Genomic DNA, 15,185 nt, shown 5'->3' with positions numbered 1-15,185 from the left:
TTGGTGTTGTGGCTGTGTACGTTGTGGAAGGCGTCGAACGGTCGGCTGCTCTTGGAGGACTCGGGGTGGTCCTGGTCGCGTTTCGTATCCGGCTCCACCGTGAGCACGGCCACTCCCTTGCACTTCACGTCCTTGGCCTTGGCTTTCTTCTCCTCCAGGTCGGTAGCTGGGAGCTCGAGGAGGGAAAGGCGCCCCTCCTCAGCTCTTGCGCACTTGGTCGCCAGGTTGAACAGCTCCAAAGCCATGCATAGCTCCTCATGGATGGCGAGCTCCTCCTTCATCTTGACATCGCGGACGCCGTCAGAAAACGCCGAAATGATGGCCTCATCCATCACCTTGGGGATCTTGAGGCGAACGTTGTTGAAGCGCTGGATGTACTTTTGCAGGGTCTCCCCTGGCTGCTGCCTGTGGCGGCTTAGGTCACCCACGGCCGGAGGGCGGTCGCGAGTGCCTTGGAAGTTGGCGACGAAGCGGTCGTGCATCTCGTCCCAGGAGGAGATCGAGCCCGGGGGCGGGTTCAGGAGCCACGAGCGAGCGCCATCCTTGAGAGCCATGGGGAACTAGTTCGCCATGACTTTTTCGTCGCTGTTGGCCACCTCGATGCTCAGCTCGTAGAGCTGCAAGAACTCCGCGGGGTCGGGGGTGCCGTCTTAGCGAGGAGGCAGGTCTGGCTTGAACTTGCCCGGCCAGGCAACGCTACGCAGCTCAGGAGTGAAGGCGCGGCAGCCTGCCGTGGCCACCGGAGCCCTTTGCAGAGGTGGGGCCTGCCCTTGGTGCCCGCGCACCGCCACCGCTGGCGGCGCAAGGTTTTGTCGTGGTGGCGTTGGGAGTGCGGGAGCCTTCTCTTGCAGCCTGGGAATCTCTTGGCAGCTTCCTTCTTCTCGCGCGGGGACCCGACGCGGTGGGTCGCGCTGGGGGGCCGCGCGCCTTGGCGCCAGAGCGCCGTCTTGGTGCAAAGGTGGTGGAGGTGCCCCGTGAGCCACGTCGCCCGCAGCTGGTGGGGGGCGAGGCAGCGAGAGGGATGGCGCGGGGGAGCCCCCTGCGGCGCGGACGAGCTCGGCGATGCGGTCCAGCCAGTCCTCGTAGAGGTCGTCGACTGGGCGGTAACGCAAGAGCTCGCGCGCCATGAGCAGCGGGGCCTGCGCGTCCGTGGGAGCGCAAAGAGCGTGCGACGACGAGCCGGCTGGAGTTAGCGACAGAGTGGCGGTGCGGTCATCCCGCCGCACAGAGGGGTGTAGTGAGGACGCCTGCTGCTCGTTTCCCGCCGGGACGGTGGCGGCGTTGGCGGCGGGTGACGGGGAACGACGGGGAGGCCCGCCGACGGGAGTTGTCTGAGCGACGCGGGCAGCGAGGGCGGCCCAGCGCTCAGCGCGGGCTCGGCGAGCGTTCGCCATGGATGCGGCGAAGTGACGGGAACCGGATCGGTGGGAGGAAAGCTTCGGCGCACCCCTACCTGGTGCGCCAAATGTCGCATTTCGGGTTCCGACAAAACACTTGATATTCAAACACTGGGATGCGCACGAAGATCTCTCTCTCCCTAGATCACTCTCGCAACAATCGCAAGGCCTAGCTAGACGAACCCAAAAATGAGAGACACAAGAGTCTATACTGGTTCGGGCCACCGATGTGGTGTAATGCCCTACTCCAGTGTGGTGTGGTGGATTGCCTCTTGGGCTGAGGATGAACAGTTACAAGGGAAGAACAGCCTCCTGAGGAGAGGTGTTCTTGTGCTTGGTGAGCTTGTGTGGCAGAGGATGATCTCAATGATCCGCCCCTCCTATGGTGGTGGCTAGTCCTATTTATAGAGGCCCTAGTCCTCTCCCCAAATATTGAGCGGGAAGGGATCCAACAACAGCCAAATTCGAAGGGAGACAACTAGTACAAGTTATCCTGACTAAAGGTGGTCTTCGCCCGCCAAAGGCTTTGGTGGTGATGCCGTCTTGGGCTCCATGGTGACCTCCATCCTGTCGTCCTGCTGGTCTTGGTCTCGTTGCACTGATATGGAAACCTTTGCCTGATGCCTCGGGACTCCTCTCCTGCGCTTGCCTATTTAGCACCAAAGAGGAAACGAGTACACTGCGCGCGCTGGCGCCCGCCTGGCTCCAGTCGTCATGTCTTGCATCACAGGAACCTCGTGAGGTGTCCCTTTCCTTGATCTCTCCGCCCCTCGCGAGCCGGCCTGGTAAGGCCGTCCCGAGGAGGTCTTGTGTCGTCTGCCTCGCGAGGCTTGGCCCCTCGCGAGGGTCTTGAGTGTTTGCTGGTAAAGATGGGTCGTGCAGGGCCGCTGGTGGAGCCACGCCGTGGGCTGCAGGCAGGCAAGCCTGGGGACCCCAGTTCCCAGGACGCCGACAAGGAACCTGAGGGTCTTCGTTCTTAGGCCTATTCCATAGTTGGATGCTGATCGGGATGATGTCCCTAACAATAGCCCCGCACTGAGCAGGAAATGCTTCCTTAGTCCGCCTGGGTTCAATCGGTTGGCCATCGTCCGAGATTGTTGTGATCGTGAACCTTTCATCCTGGCGCAACCTTTTCTTCGGCCTCGTCTTGTTACCGAAGTTTGGCTCGATCCGGAGGGCTATAAAAGAAGAAAGAAGAGTTAATATATGTACATACCAAAACAATTAATGCATCAATTAGCTAGTCATCACAGGCTTAATTAATATATATACCTCTCCGGACTTTGCAACAGCTCCCTCCTCCGTTCGGTCACCGGAGCTGTCATCACGGTCTCCTTCTTCCACCGGCATTCAGTCACCGGAGCTGTCATCACGGTCTCCTTCTTCCACCGGCATTCGGTCACCGGAGCCATCATGATCATGTCTTTCCTCCTCCATTGTTCGATCGCCGGAGCCTTCATCCTCTCCTTCCAGACCATCGGTGTCGTTGAGAAACAACAAGGCATCATGTTCGTCGCGGATTATGTCCCCCAACAACTCTTCTTGTTCTAAGTCTCTTTGATCCATAGTTTCTGCAAATATTACAACACGGCAATTAATGTACAAACATGAGAGATGGATATATTAGTGGCAAACATAGAACTAGCTAGCTAATCACAACAAGGAATATTAATTAGTGGCCTCAATGCTTCTACGGTTTGGGGTGGCCTCAACAACGCTTCTACGGTTTTGGGTGGCCTTGACGACAACGCTCTTTTAACTTGGTAAATTTGGGTGGCCTCGGCAATGCTTCTAGGGTTTGGGGTGGCCTCGACGCTTCTAGGGTTTGGTCGGGCGAGAGGGGGTTGATCGACGTCCCCCCTCATGTTGAAGAGTCACCGGAGTTCTCTCATGAATGTCCGACGTCAGGACCGCCTCTCTCATGAATGTCAAACAAGGGATTTAACAAAATGGCGCCATTCTGGATGTGCATAAAATGGTCCATATTTTTCCTGATCTCATCTACCCTTCTATATGTCACGTTGTCTAGTGTCAAAGGATTCAAGAAAATCATGGCTTCATCATTAGCCGAAAGTAACAAGCGCATAATGGTATGAAGCTCTCCAATATTGTTTTCGAACGGAGTCCCGGATAGGATAATTAGCTTTTTGGTACGAAGTTCAGCAAGAGCCTTCCGAATATCGCTATTTGGAAGGCCTTTGCTGAAATTCGTACAAAAAGCGAATTATTCTATCCGGAACTCCGTTCCAAAACAACTTTGAAGAGCTTCGTAGCATCATACGCTTGTTACTTCCGGCTAATGATGTAGCCATGGATTTCTTGAATACTTTGACAGACAACATGACATACAGAAAAAAAAATTGGATCAACTTGTGCACATCCATAATGGGGGCATTCTTGATAAATCTCGACCCTCGACCCCTCAACGACCCTCGACCCCTCGACGATCCTCGAACCTCGACCCTCGACCCCTCGGCAATCCTCGAACCTCGACCACTCGGCGACCCTCAACCCTATACCCTAGTTCCCAACCCTTGACCGCTCGGCGATCCTCGACACCCTCGTTCCCGATAAAAAAATAAGAAGAGGAAGAAGAAGAAAAAAGAGGAGAAGAAGAAGGAATAGAGGAGAAGAAGAAAAAATAGAAGAATAAAAAAAAGAGGAGAAGAAGAAGGAATAGAGGAGAAGAAGAAAAAAATAGAATATATTATTCTATTTTTCTTCTTCTCCTCTTTTTTTTCTTCTTCTTCCTCTTCTTATCTTTTTCTCCTCTTCTTCCTCTCCTCTTCTTGTCCTTCTTATTCTCCTTCTTCCTCTTCTTATTTCCCTTTTCCCTCTCCTTCTTTTTCTTCTTCTTCCTTCTTCCTATTTTCTTCTTTTTCCTTATTTTCCTTTTTCCACTCCACTAGCCTAAAATCTACTAACCTAAAATGCACCAACATTACAACTAACCTAAAATGCACTAAATCAGAGAACATACATAGATAAAACTTTTCTAAAAATGTAACTTTTGCATATATGAACATATACACAGAGAACATACATACATATATAAAATTTTCTAAAAATGCAAAAAAATCATCATATATATGAACAAAAAAATTTATGAAAAATCAGGACATATAATCATATATACACACATACATATAATCATACACTACATATCATCTCTGAAAAAATCATAATATATATAAAGGACAGAGAGGAGGAGGCCGGCCAGACCGAGAGGTGCGGCATGGTCGGGGCAGGGGCACGGGGCGGCCGGCGTCGAGGCCGGGGCAGGGGGCATGGGGCGACGGCGACGAGGCAGGGGGCACGCGGCAGCGCGTCGAGGCAGGGCAGGGGCGCGGGGCGACGGCGGCGAGGAGCGGGCGGCGGCGGTGAGGCGATCTTGGGGCAACAACGGCGTCGAGGAGTAGTAGCAGCCTGGCGGCGTTCGATCGAGAGAAGAATGGCGGATGGGGGAAAATTTCCTACGTGTCGGGTTATATAGCAACCACCTTTGGTCCCGGTTCGTGGCACCAACCGGGACCAATGCCCCCTTTAGTCCTAGTTGGTGCCACCAACCGGGACCAAAGGTCAGTTTTCAGCAGGGCATTAGTCCCAGTTGGTACCACGAACCGGTACCAATTCACACCTTCGTCCCGGTTGGTGCTACCAACCGGGACCAAAGGCCTTGTGCTGCCCGCGGCCAAAAAGTTTAGTCCCACCTCGCTAGTTGAGAGGGGCTCCGAGTGGTTTATAAGCCACACTGCCGCTGCCCTCTCGAGCTCCTCTCAAATGCAGGATTACGGGCCTAATCACACTGTATCTGCCTGTGGGCCTACTAGGCTCTCTGCGGGCCTGAATCCTGGCCCATGGTTGGGTTTCTAGTCGTAGTCAGGCCGTGGTGGCCCAGTAGGTGGCATTTTTTCCAGTTTTTGTTTTGTTTTTTGCTTTATTTGTTTTCTTTTGTTTCTACTTACAGTTTTTCAGTGATTCTTTTTGCTGCTAGGTCACAAAAATTATAAACTTTCTGTTAGTGCCATTAGTTTTTAAATTTGAATAGTTTAAACTTGAATTTTTTGAAATTTGTGTGAATCACTAGTTTGTGAATAAGTTTACTATAAAAATAGATTTTTGAGTGATTCTTTTTCCTACTATTTAATATTACTGTGTTTTATCATTATATTCAATTTGGTAATTTTTAGGTTATTTTAAATATCTATTTTAATCAAAAACAGATTTAGTTTTTTTAGTTTGCTATTAAAGTTTCTAACACAAAATTTCTTTATGAAATTTTTTTTGCTATTAATGTTTTGAATAGAAAATACTTTGATAACTTTAGTTGCATAAATTTATATAATTTTAGTTTCAAAAATACTAGAGGTTTGTAAAAGCTTTTTAGTTGATTCCTTTTGCTATTATAGTTTTATAAAGGCTTTTTACTTGATTCTTTTTGCTATTGAAGAATATTATAGTTTTGTTTTAGTTGATCATAACAGAATATTTTAATTGATTATTTTTAGTTGATTCCTTTTGCTATTAGTTCATCCTATTAGCTATTAGTTCATTTCTTTTTGCTATTAGTCCATTCTTTGAGCTAAATGACCCTGAAATTGAAAAGCACTACAAATGAACTCTGAAAAGGTTGAAAGTTGGCATCGTATCATCATTTCACCCACATAGCATGTGCTAAAAAGTTGAGAGGGTTACGGCAAAAACTGGATGCACTTCGTGTACAAAATGGACAATCTCTTTCTAAGTATCAGGGTTTCGGACGAAAACTCATCTGTTACAAAGGGATTTCATTTTTTTAAACTTATTTGAACTCCGGACTTTTGTGTGTTCAAATTGAGCCATTCATAGCCACATCATCAATTTTCAACCCTTTCTGACTTCATCTGGTATTTTTCATGCATTTACTGATTTTTGTAAGCTAAATGGCCCTGAATTGAAAAGCACTACAAATGAACTCTGAAACGGTTGAAAGTTGGCATGGTATCATCATTTCACCCACATAGCATGTGCTAAAAAGTTTAGAGGGTTACGGCAAAAAATGGATGCACTTCGTGTACAAAACGGACAATCTCTTTCGAAGTATCAGGGTTTCATACGGAAACTCATCTGTTACAAAAGGCATTTCATTTCTTCACATGTAAGTGCAGTGATATTCTAGATCAAAGGCATCATCATAATAGTTGTGGAGAGAAAGTCTTCACTTTTTCTTCGCTTGTGTCCTTTGCTTATTGCGCCGTAACCATGGATAATCTTCATCGTTTAACAGGGTGCTTGGGTCAGCCTTGACTTTGAAGGGAGGAATTTCATGAAACTTTTCATAATCTTCAGACATGTCTGTCTTGCCCTCCAATCCCACGATGTCTCTTTTTCCTAAAAGAACTATGTGGCGCTTTGGCTCATCGTATGATGTATTCGCTTCCTTATCTTTTCTTTTTCTCGGTTTGGTAGACATGTCCTTCACATCGAAAACATGCGCCACATCATTATCTAGGACGAATGGTTCGTCTGTGTACCCAAGATTGTTCAGATCCACTGTTGTCATTCTGTACTGTGGGTCTACCTGTACCCCGCCTCCTGACAGATTGACCCATTTGCACTGAAACAAAGGGACCTTAAAATCATGTTCGTAGTGAAGTTCCCATATGTCCACTGTGTAACCATAATATGTGTCCTTTCCCCTCTTGATTGTACCCTTTGTAAGTCAATAGAGTCGAAGATGGTCCCCTGGCCAACGAGTACAGCTCATCAGAAACAGTGTTGTCACCCCTGAGATGTGTTTGCAACCAACTGCCGAAAGTCCTGATGTGTTCACATGTAATCCAGTCATCACACTGCTCCGGGTGTTTGGAGCGCAGAATCTTCTTGTGTTCATAGACACACAGGGTCACCAAGGTATAATTCTGTAGAACTGTGTAGTGTGCTTGAGACCAAGAATGCCCGTCCCTACATATTATTAATTCCCCTCCTAGCGTGCCTTTTCCAGTCAGTCTCCCCTCATACCACGATTGAGGGAGACCAATCTTCTTAAGGTCAAGAATGAAGTCAACACAAAACCCAATGACATCCTCTGTTTGATGGCCCATGGAGATGCTTCCTTTTGGCCTAGCGCGGTTACAGAATATTTCTTTAGGACTCCCATGAACCTCTCAAAGGGGAACATATTGTGTAGAAATACAGGGCCCAGAACGACAATCTCGTCGACTAGATGAACTAGGACGTGCGTCATGATATTGAAGAAGGATGGTGGGAACACCAGCTCGAAACTAACAAGACATTGCGCCACATCACTCCTTAACCTTGGTAGGATTTCTGGGTCGATCACCTTCTGAGAGATTGCATTGAGGAATGCACATAGCTTCACAATGGCTAATCAAACGTTTTCCGGTAGAAGCCACCTCAATGCAACCGGAAGGAGTTGTGTCATAATCACGTGGCAGTCATGAGACTTTAGGTTCTAGAACTTTTTCTCTGGCATATACATTATTCCCTTTATATTCGACGAGAAGCCAGACGGGACCTTCATACTAAGCAGGCATTCAAAGAAGATTTCCTTCTCTTCTTTGGTAAGAGCATAGCTGGCAGGACCTTCATACTGCTTTGGAGGCATGCTGTCTGTTTCGTGCACACGTTGCAGGTCCTCCCGTGCCTCCGGTGTATCTTTTGTCTTCCCATACACGCCCAAGAAGCCTAGCAGGTTCATGCAAAGATTCTTCGTCACGTGCATCACGTCGATTGAAGAGCGGACCTCTAGGTCTTTCCAGTAGGGTAGGTCCCAAAATATAGATTTCTTCTTCCACATGGGTGCGCGTCCCTCGGCGTTATTCGGATTAGATAGTCCGCCAGGACCCTTTCCAAAGATTACTTGTAAATCATTAACCATAGCAAGTATGTGATCACCGGTACGGATGGCGGGCTTCTTCCGGTGATCTGCCTCGCCTTCGAAATGCTTGCCTTTCTTTCGACATTGATGGTTGGTCGGAAGAAATCGACGATGCCCTAGGTACGCATTCTTCCTGCATTTGTCCAGGTATATACTTTCGGTGTCATCTAAACAGTGCGTGCATGCGTGGTATCCCTTGTTTGTTTGCCCTGAAAGGTTACTGAGAGCAGGCCAATCATTGATGGTTACAAACAGCAAAGCATGCAGGTCAAATTCCTGTTGTTTGTGCTCATGCCACACACGTACACCGTTTCCATTCCACAGCTGTAAAAGTTCTTCAACTAATGGCCTTAGGTACACATCAATGTCGTTGTCGGGTTGCTTAGGGTCTTGGATGAGAACTTGCATCATAATGAACTTCCGCTTCATGCACAGCCAAGGAGGAAGGTTATACATACATAGAGTCAAGGGCCAGGTGCTATGATTGATGTTCTGCACCCCAAAGGGATTAATGCCATCCGCGCTTAAACCAAACCATATGTTCCTTGCGTCACCTGCAAAGTCCTCCCAGTACCATCTCTCGATTTTTCTCCACTGCGACCCGTCAACGGGTGCTCTCAACTTCCCGTCTTTCTTACGGTCCTCTCTGTGCCATCGCATCAACTTGGCATGCTCTTTGTTTCTAAACAGACGTTTCAACCGTGGTATTATAGGAGCATACCACATCACCTTGGCAGGAACCCTCTTCCTAGGACGCTCGTCATCAACATCACCAGGGTCATCTCGTCTGATCTTATACCGCAATGCACCGCATACCGGGCATGCGTTCAAATCCTCATACGCACTGCGGTAGAGGATGCAGTCATTAGGGCATGCATGTATCTTCTGCACCTCGAATCCTAGAGGGCATACGACCTTCTTTGATGCGTACGTACTGTCGGGCAATTCGTTATCCTTTGGAAGCTTCTTCTTCAATATTTTCAGTAGCTTGTCAAATCCTTTGTCAGGTACACCATTCTCTGCCTTCCACTGCAGCAATTCCTACGGTATCGAGCTTTGTGTTGCCATCTTCGCAATTGGGGTACAACCCTTTTTGTGATCCTCTAACATGCGATCGAACTTCAGCTTCTCCTTTTCACTTTCACATTGTCTCTTTGCATCAACAATGACCCGGTGAAGATCATCATCGGGCACATTATCTGGTTCCTCTTGATCTTCAGCTTCCCCCATTGCAGCATCACCGTATTCAGGGGGCACATAGTTGTCATCATCCTCTTCTTCTTCGCTGTCTTCCATCACAACCCCTCTTTCTCCGTCCTTGGTCCAAACATTATAGTGTGGCATGAAACCCTTATAAAGCAGGTGGGTGTGAAGGGTTTTCGAGTCAGAGTAAGACTTCGTATTCCCACATCAAGAAAATTATGCACGCCCTTAATGTACTCGGAGGTGCGTCTGTCATCGTACATCCATTGCCGGTTCATCTGCGTGCATTATATATAATTAAGTGTGTCAAAAACCATTACAGAACATTATGAATAGACAAGTGACCAAATTAATAGAAGTGCATCATCACATTAAAACCAAAGTACATACATAGTTCTCATTGAACAACATATAGCTCTCCAGAGCATCTAATAATTAAACCATACATTGAAACTATCTAAAACATTTCAATGCAACAACAAATGCGACATAATAGCAACTAAGGTAACAATTGATCCAACGGCATAATGATACCAAGCCTCGGTATGAATGGCATATTTTCTAATCTTTCTAATGTTCAAGCGCATTGCATCCATCTTGATCTTGTGATCATCGACGACATCCGCAACATGCAACTCCAATATCATCTTCTCCTCCTCATTTTTTTTTCAATTTTTCCTTCATGTAATTGTTTTCTTCTTCAACTAAATTTAACCTCTCGACAATAGGGTCGGTTGGAATTTCCGGTTCACATACCTCCTAGATAAAAAAAATCTATGCCACGTTGGTCGGCATAATTGTCATAAACACTAAATGAACCAAATAGTTATAAAAGATAATATATATATACCACATCCGAATCATAGACAGGACGAGGGCCGACGGAGGCGGATACCAAAACCATCGCACTATATAATGACAAGCAATAATAAAAGTAAGAAAATTGTATCTATCTAAATCATACAATTAAGAACTTTTTTCTTTTAGAAAGAAGATAAGATCAAGAGGCTCACCACGGTGGTGTCGGCGACGAGATCGGCGCGGGCGATCGACGGCGGTGAGGATGGGGACGGTTCATGATGGATCGCCAAACCTAGACAAATCTCGAGGAAAACATAGCTTGGACAAGGAGCTTCGAGAGGAGAAAGTTTAAGTGTGGCTCAGGCATTTCATCAAACACCTCATGTGCATAGGAGGTGAGCTAGAGCACCACAAAGCTCTCCCACGGCCGGCTAGAAAAACAGAGCACTCCAGTGCTCTCCTCGCGGGCGAGGGGGTATATATAGGCATCTCATTGGTCCCGGTTCATGGATGGAACCGGGACTAAAGGACCCCCTTTGGTCCCGGTTCCAGCCACGAACCAGGACCAATGGTTGTGGGCCAGGAGTGAGGCCCATTGGTCCCGGTTCGTGTCTAGAACCGGGACCAAAGGGTCCAGACGAACCGGGACCAATGCCCCACGAGGCCCGGCCGGCCTCCTGGCCTCGCGAACCGGGACCTATGCCCCCATGGGTCCCGGTTCGTGACTAAACCAGGACTAATGGGCTGGTCCGGCCTGGACTAAAGCCCTGTTTTCTACTAGTGTGTGGAGTCTTTTCGGTGAAATCTATGTACATAGACTTGATAAACACAGGTCTGATCCCTAGGTCCCTGCACATCTAGAAAATTAAGGTGATATTGCAAATCAAGCTTTTTATGTGGTTTATGCATAAGGGGGTGATCTTGACCAAAGACAACTTGGTAAATATACTTGGGAGGGGAGTAAACGGTGTTGTTTTTGTAATCCGGATGAAATGATACAACATTTATTTCTCTCATGCCCGCTAGCCAGGTTACTCTGGCGTACGGTTTATATATAAAGCGGCGCGCGAACCTTTTTCGAACTCTAGCATACGATTCGTGTTTCACTCGGTGTCAGTCCTTCCGCCTCTATACTAGTCTTTTCAGGGTATGGTTAAACGGGGTAGAGCCTAACACTGCGGCATATATTCGAGTAGGAGTGTGTGCATTACTTCGAGCGATATGGAACTGCTGAAATGATGTCACTTTTATCAGACAAACCATTGTTAATTTTTTTACAGATAATCTTCCGAGTGTCTGGATGGATCCGTACGTGGTCATTACCCAGCCATGCGGATCACGAGGAGCTTATGGACTTCGGGTGCAACCATTGAAAGACGGTAGCACGGAATACATATAATCGGTTTGGATGGCGGTCCAATAATAGGACAGACGGCTAGTCCATTGATCCTATTTTTGCCGGTTGTGTCATTTTTTCTGTTTACTTTTTGTTAGTCTTTGAGACACTATTTGGAAATGTAAACCTTGTTACGTTATTTTTTTAATAAAGATAGTTGTGTACATCATGTGATGCATAGCCGAGAGGCCTCCTTTTCGAAAGAAAAAAAGAAACCCGTATGTAGGACGTGGTCCAAGTTCTAACAGCTAGCAATGAAGCTATTGATATGGATAACTTGGTAGCTCATTCTTCCGGCTAGTACTCCCTCCGTTCTACAATGTAGCGCATATAGATTTTTTTAAAAGTCAAACTTTATAAATTTTGACCAAGTTTGTATAAAAAATCATATACATATAGAATATCAAATACATGTGCTTAAATACATCACAAGACATACCTTCATATTATATATATTTGGTATTGTAGATATAAATAGTTTTCTCTATAAACTTGGTCAAAGTTTATAAAGTTTGACTTTGTAGAAAATCTATATGCGCTACATATGGAATGAAAGGAGTAGTTTTTTTTTTTTTTTGAGGTGGGTTTCCGACTAGTAGCTAGCTGTGCAAATTTCGCAGGATGGGCGTAAATCCCTATTCAATTCCGTAGGCACAAGCGCTGGCTTTGGGCTGATCGTCATAGGAGAACACACGACAAAAGACTGATCCCTGTCGTCGGGCGTCGTAGGAGGAGAGATGACAGTTTCAAACTTTCAAATGCTGGCGAGTGGCGACCCAGCTCGATGTTACGGCTATATCCTATATATAGGGCAGGTTTCTCCGAGGTCCCATGCAACTGCACCACCGGTACATACATAGCACAAGCAATGGCTTCCGGCATTCCCTCTCTGCTTTTCTGTCTGCTTCTTGCTGCTCCTCACCTTGGCAGCTCTTACCACACCAATGGTGGAAAGCACTTTGTTGTCCGCTCATCCGATTGGAGGAGTCCGTCGACCTGCTCGCCCGTCCCTGGTGAAGTGTCTTGCATCAATCTAATTCAGAACCAATACCTCTCATGCTAATGAACTTGTGGTCATTTTTCAGGAGATGGAGGACGGCTGCCGGTAATGCATCGGCTTAGCCCGTGCGCTCCTGCTTCTGGCGCCGGTGCCGGTTCGGGCCAAAGCATGCCCTCGATCAGCGACGCCCTCCGCCTGCGCGCCCTCTTCGGCGATTCAGGCGACTATAAAAAGTCCGGGGTGACGATCCCCTCGATCGGAACCCCACTCCAGTCTCTTCCGGGCGCATCAGAGTACCACGTCACCGTCGGCTACGGCACCCCGGTGCAGAGACTCGCCGTGGGATTCGACACGGCCACCGTGGGAGCCACGCTCCTCCGGTGCGAGCCATGCGCCGGGAGCCGGTGCGGCAAGAAGCACCTCTTCGACCCGTCCCGGTCGTCTTCCCTCGCCCAGATCCCGTGCGGCTCGAGAAACTGCCCGCTGAGCGACTGCTCCGGACCCAGCTGCACGGCAACCCTGAAAAAGAAGGGCGCCGTCGTGCTCAACGCCACCTTCGTCACCGACACGCTCACGGTCTCACGGTCGGTCGCCGTGGACGACTTCAGGTTCGTCTGCTTGGAGACGCGCGGCGCCAGCACGGAGGGCCGCTCGTCGGGAGTCCTCGACCTCAGCCGGGACCCCCACTCGCTGGCGTCGCGGGTCGTTCTCTCGCCGGACACGGTCGCCTTCTCCTACTGCCTGCCCTCGGCCTTCCCCTACTCGGCGGGCTTCCTCTCCTTCGGCGCCACGCGCCCGAACATAGTGAGCTACGCCACCCTAAAGAGCAAAGCCTCCCACCCGAACCTGTACTTCCTCCGGCTCGTCGGCGTGAGCGTCGGCGCGGTGGACATCCCGGTTCCGCCTCAGGCACTCGCCGGCGACGCGCTGATGGAGCTGCACACGACGTTCACTTACCTGCAGCCGAAGGTCTACGCGGCCCTCCGCGATCAGTTCAGGGGGTGGATGGGGCAGTACCCTGTGGCGCCGCCGTACGGCGAGCTCGACACGTGCTACAACTTCACCGGCCAGAGCAGCGTCGGGGTGCCGGCGGTCGAGCTCACCTTCGAGGGCGGTGCGGGCCTGGAGCCCGGCGTCCAGCAGACGATGTACTTCAAGGACCGCGGTAACATCTTCTCAGTGGGGTGCCTCGCGTTCGCGCCGGTGCCTCCGCACGCACGGGGCATCACGGTTATCGGCTCCTTGGCTCAGGCGACGACGGAAGTGGTTTACGACCTGCGTGGAGGCAAGGTCGGGTTCGTCACCAAGAGTTGCTTATAACTGATCATCATGGGTGCATTACACACGCATCGCACGTGGGTGTCTTGAACGTTTGCAAATGTGGGTAATAAAGGGTCAGTTCTTCGTGGCTTAAGCTTCTCTTCGACTTTAAATACACCCGGCCATGTTATTCGGTTTATGTCGTCCAGGCTTTTTTTTAACACTCGTCCGGGCAATCCGGGCTTATTATCAAGTGAAAAGTCCATAATAATATGGACTATAATTTATTACCTTTTTTTAATAATAACTAGCAAAAAGGCCAGTGCGTTACTATGAATTGAATATTGGCCATGTCAACCGCTCATACATGTAAACGTGGCAACCTAGAGGCTTCTCCCTATACTCAGATTGATCTAACAATATTTAGATTGTGCAAAGTGCAATCAACATGGAATTTTTCATTAGTTGTGGGAAATCCTAAATCCAACTTCTAGTTCAAACCCATTTAATTAAATTCAAATGAGTTTTAATTTAAACCTTTCAATTATGCTCATTTCTATTTTTTCTGGATCAAGCACATTTTTGTCAGTCAGGAAAAAATAGCTCCTTGCCAAAAACCAATTCCTAACCCTCTCTCCTTTTTGCTCTCTCTATTTATATTTAATAAATAAAACGAAAAGAGAATAAGAGAGAGGAGGAGGAGCCTGCCAGGTCGGCCCAACCATCCCCGCTGCCCACCTAATCCCTATAACCTAGCTACCCTGGTTCCCACTCATCTCTCTCCCTCTTGATCCCCTCGGCGCCGCCACCCACACACGCACGCATCGCGTCAGGAGAGGAGTGCCTCGCGCCCGATCTCCTGGCCTGGCGCTCGACCCTGGCCGCCGAGCCATCGGCTGACGCCGGCGAGCACGCCGCCCATCCGCACAAGCCCTTTCGTCGCCCGGCCTCCTTCTCGGCTCCCTCACCACCTCTACTGCGACGCCTGTGTCGTTCCTAGTAGTCGGCTGAATGCGCTCAACCCCCTGTGTGCGAGCGCACGCTCGCACCATGCGGTCAGCGCCGCCGCTGCCTTTCTCCGGTGAGCAGCAACCAGAGATCCTCGCGTCGCCCTACTGCTCTCCTCTTTCCCTTTTGCCTGCTCACGCGCCTTCACCGCCACCTTCAGCCGCTGCTCCGCTCGGCTGCACCTCTACTTCGCCGCCGAGATCCGCTCCTGCTGCTCTTCTCCAACTCCAACCTCTCGTT

The 15,185-nt window shown here is 48.9% G+C and overlaps 1 protein-coding gene across 1 annotated transcript; it reads left to right on the top strand.

The window, feature by feature from the left end:
- The first annotated feature begins 12,545 nt into the window (after positions 1 to 12,545).
- Positions 12,546 to 13,997, top strand: LOC123166114 (aspartyl protease family protein At5g10770-like). The gene is made up of 3 exons (XM_044583878.1): positions 12,546 to 12,690; positions 12,763 to 13,001; positions 13,134 to 13,997. The coding sequence occupies exons 1-3, from the start codon at positions 12,546 to 12,548 to the stop codon at positions 13,995 to 13,997; spliced, it is 1,248 nt and encodes a 415-aa protein (XP_044439813.1).
- The last annotated feature ends 1,188 nt before the right edge of the window (positions 13,998 to 15,185 follow it).

The sequence above is a fragment of the Triticum aestivum genome, chromosome 7D (genome assembly GCF_018294505.1).
Source record: "Triticum aestivum cultivar Chinese Spring chromosome 7D, IWGSC CS RefSeq v2.1, whole genome shotgun sequence".
Taxonomy (NCBI): Eukaryota; Viridiplantae; Streptophyta; class Magnoliopsida; order Poales; family Poaceae; genus Triticum; species Triticum aestivum.
This window is presented reverse-complemented; position numbering and strand designations above follow the sequence as displayed.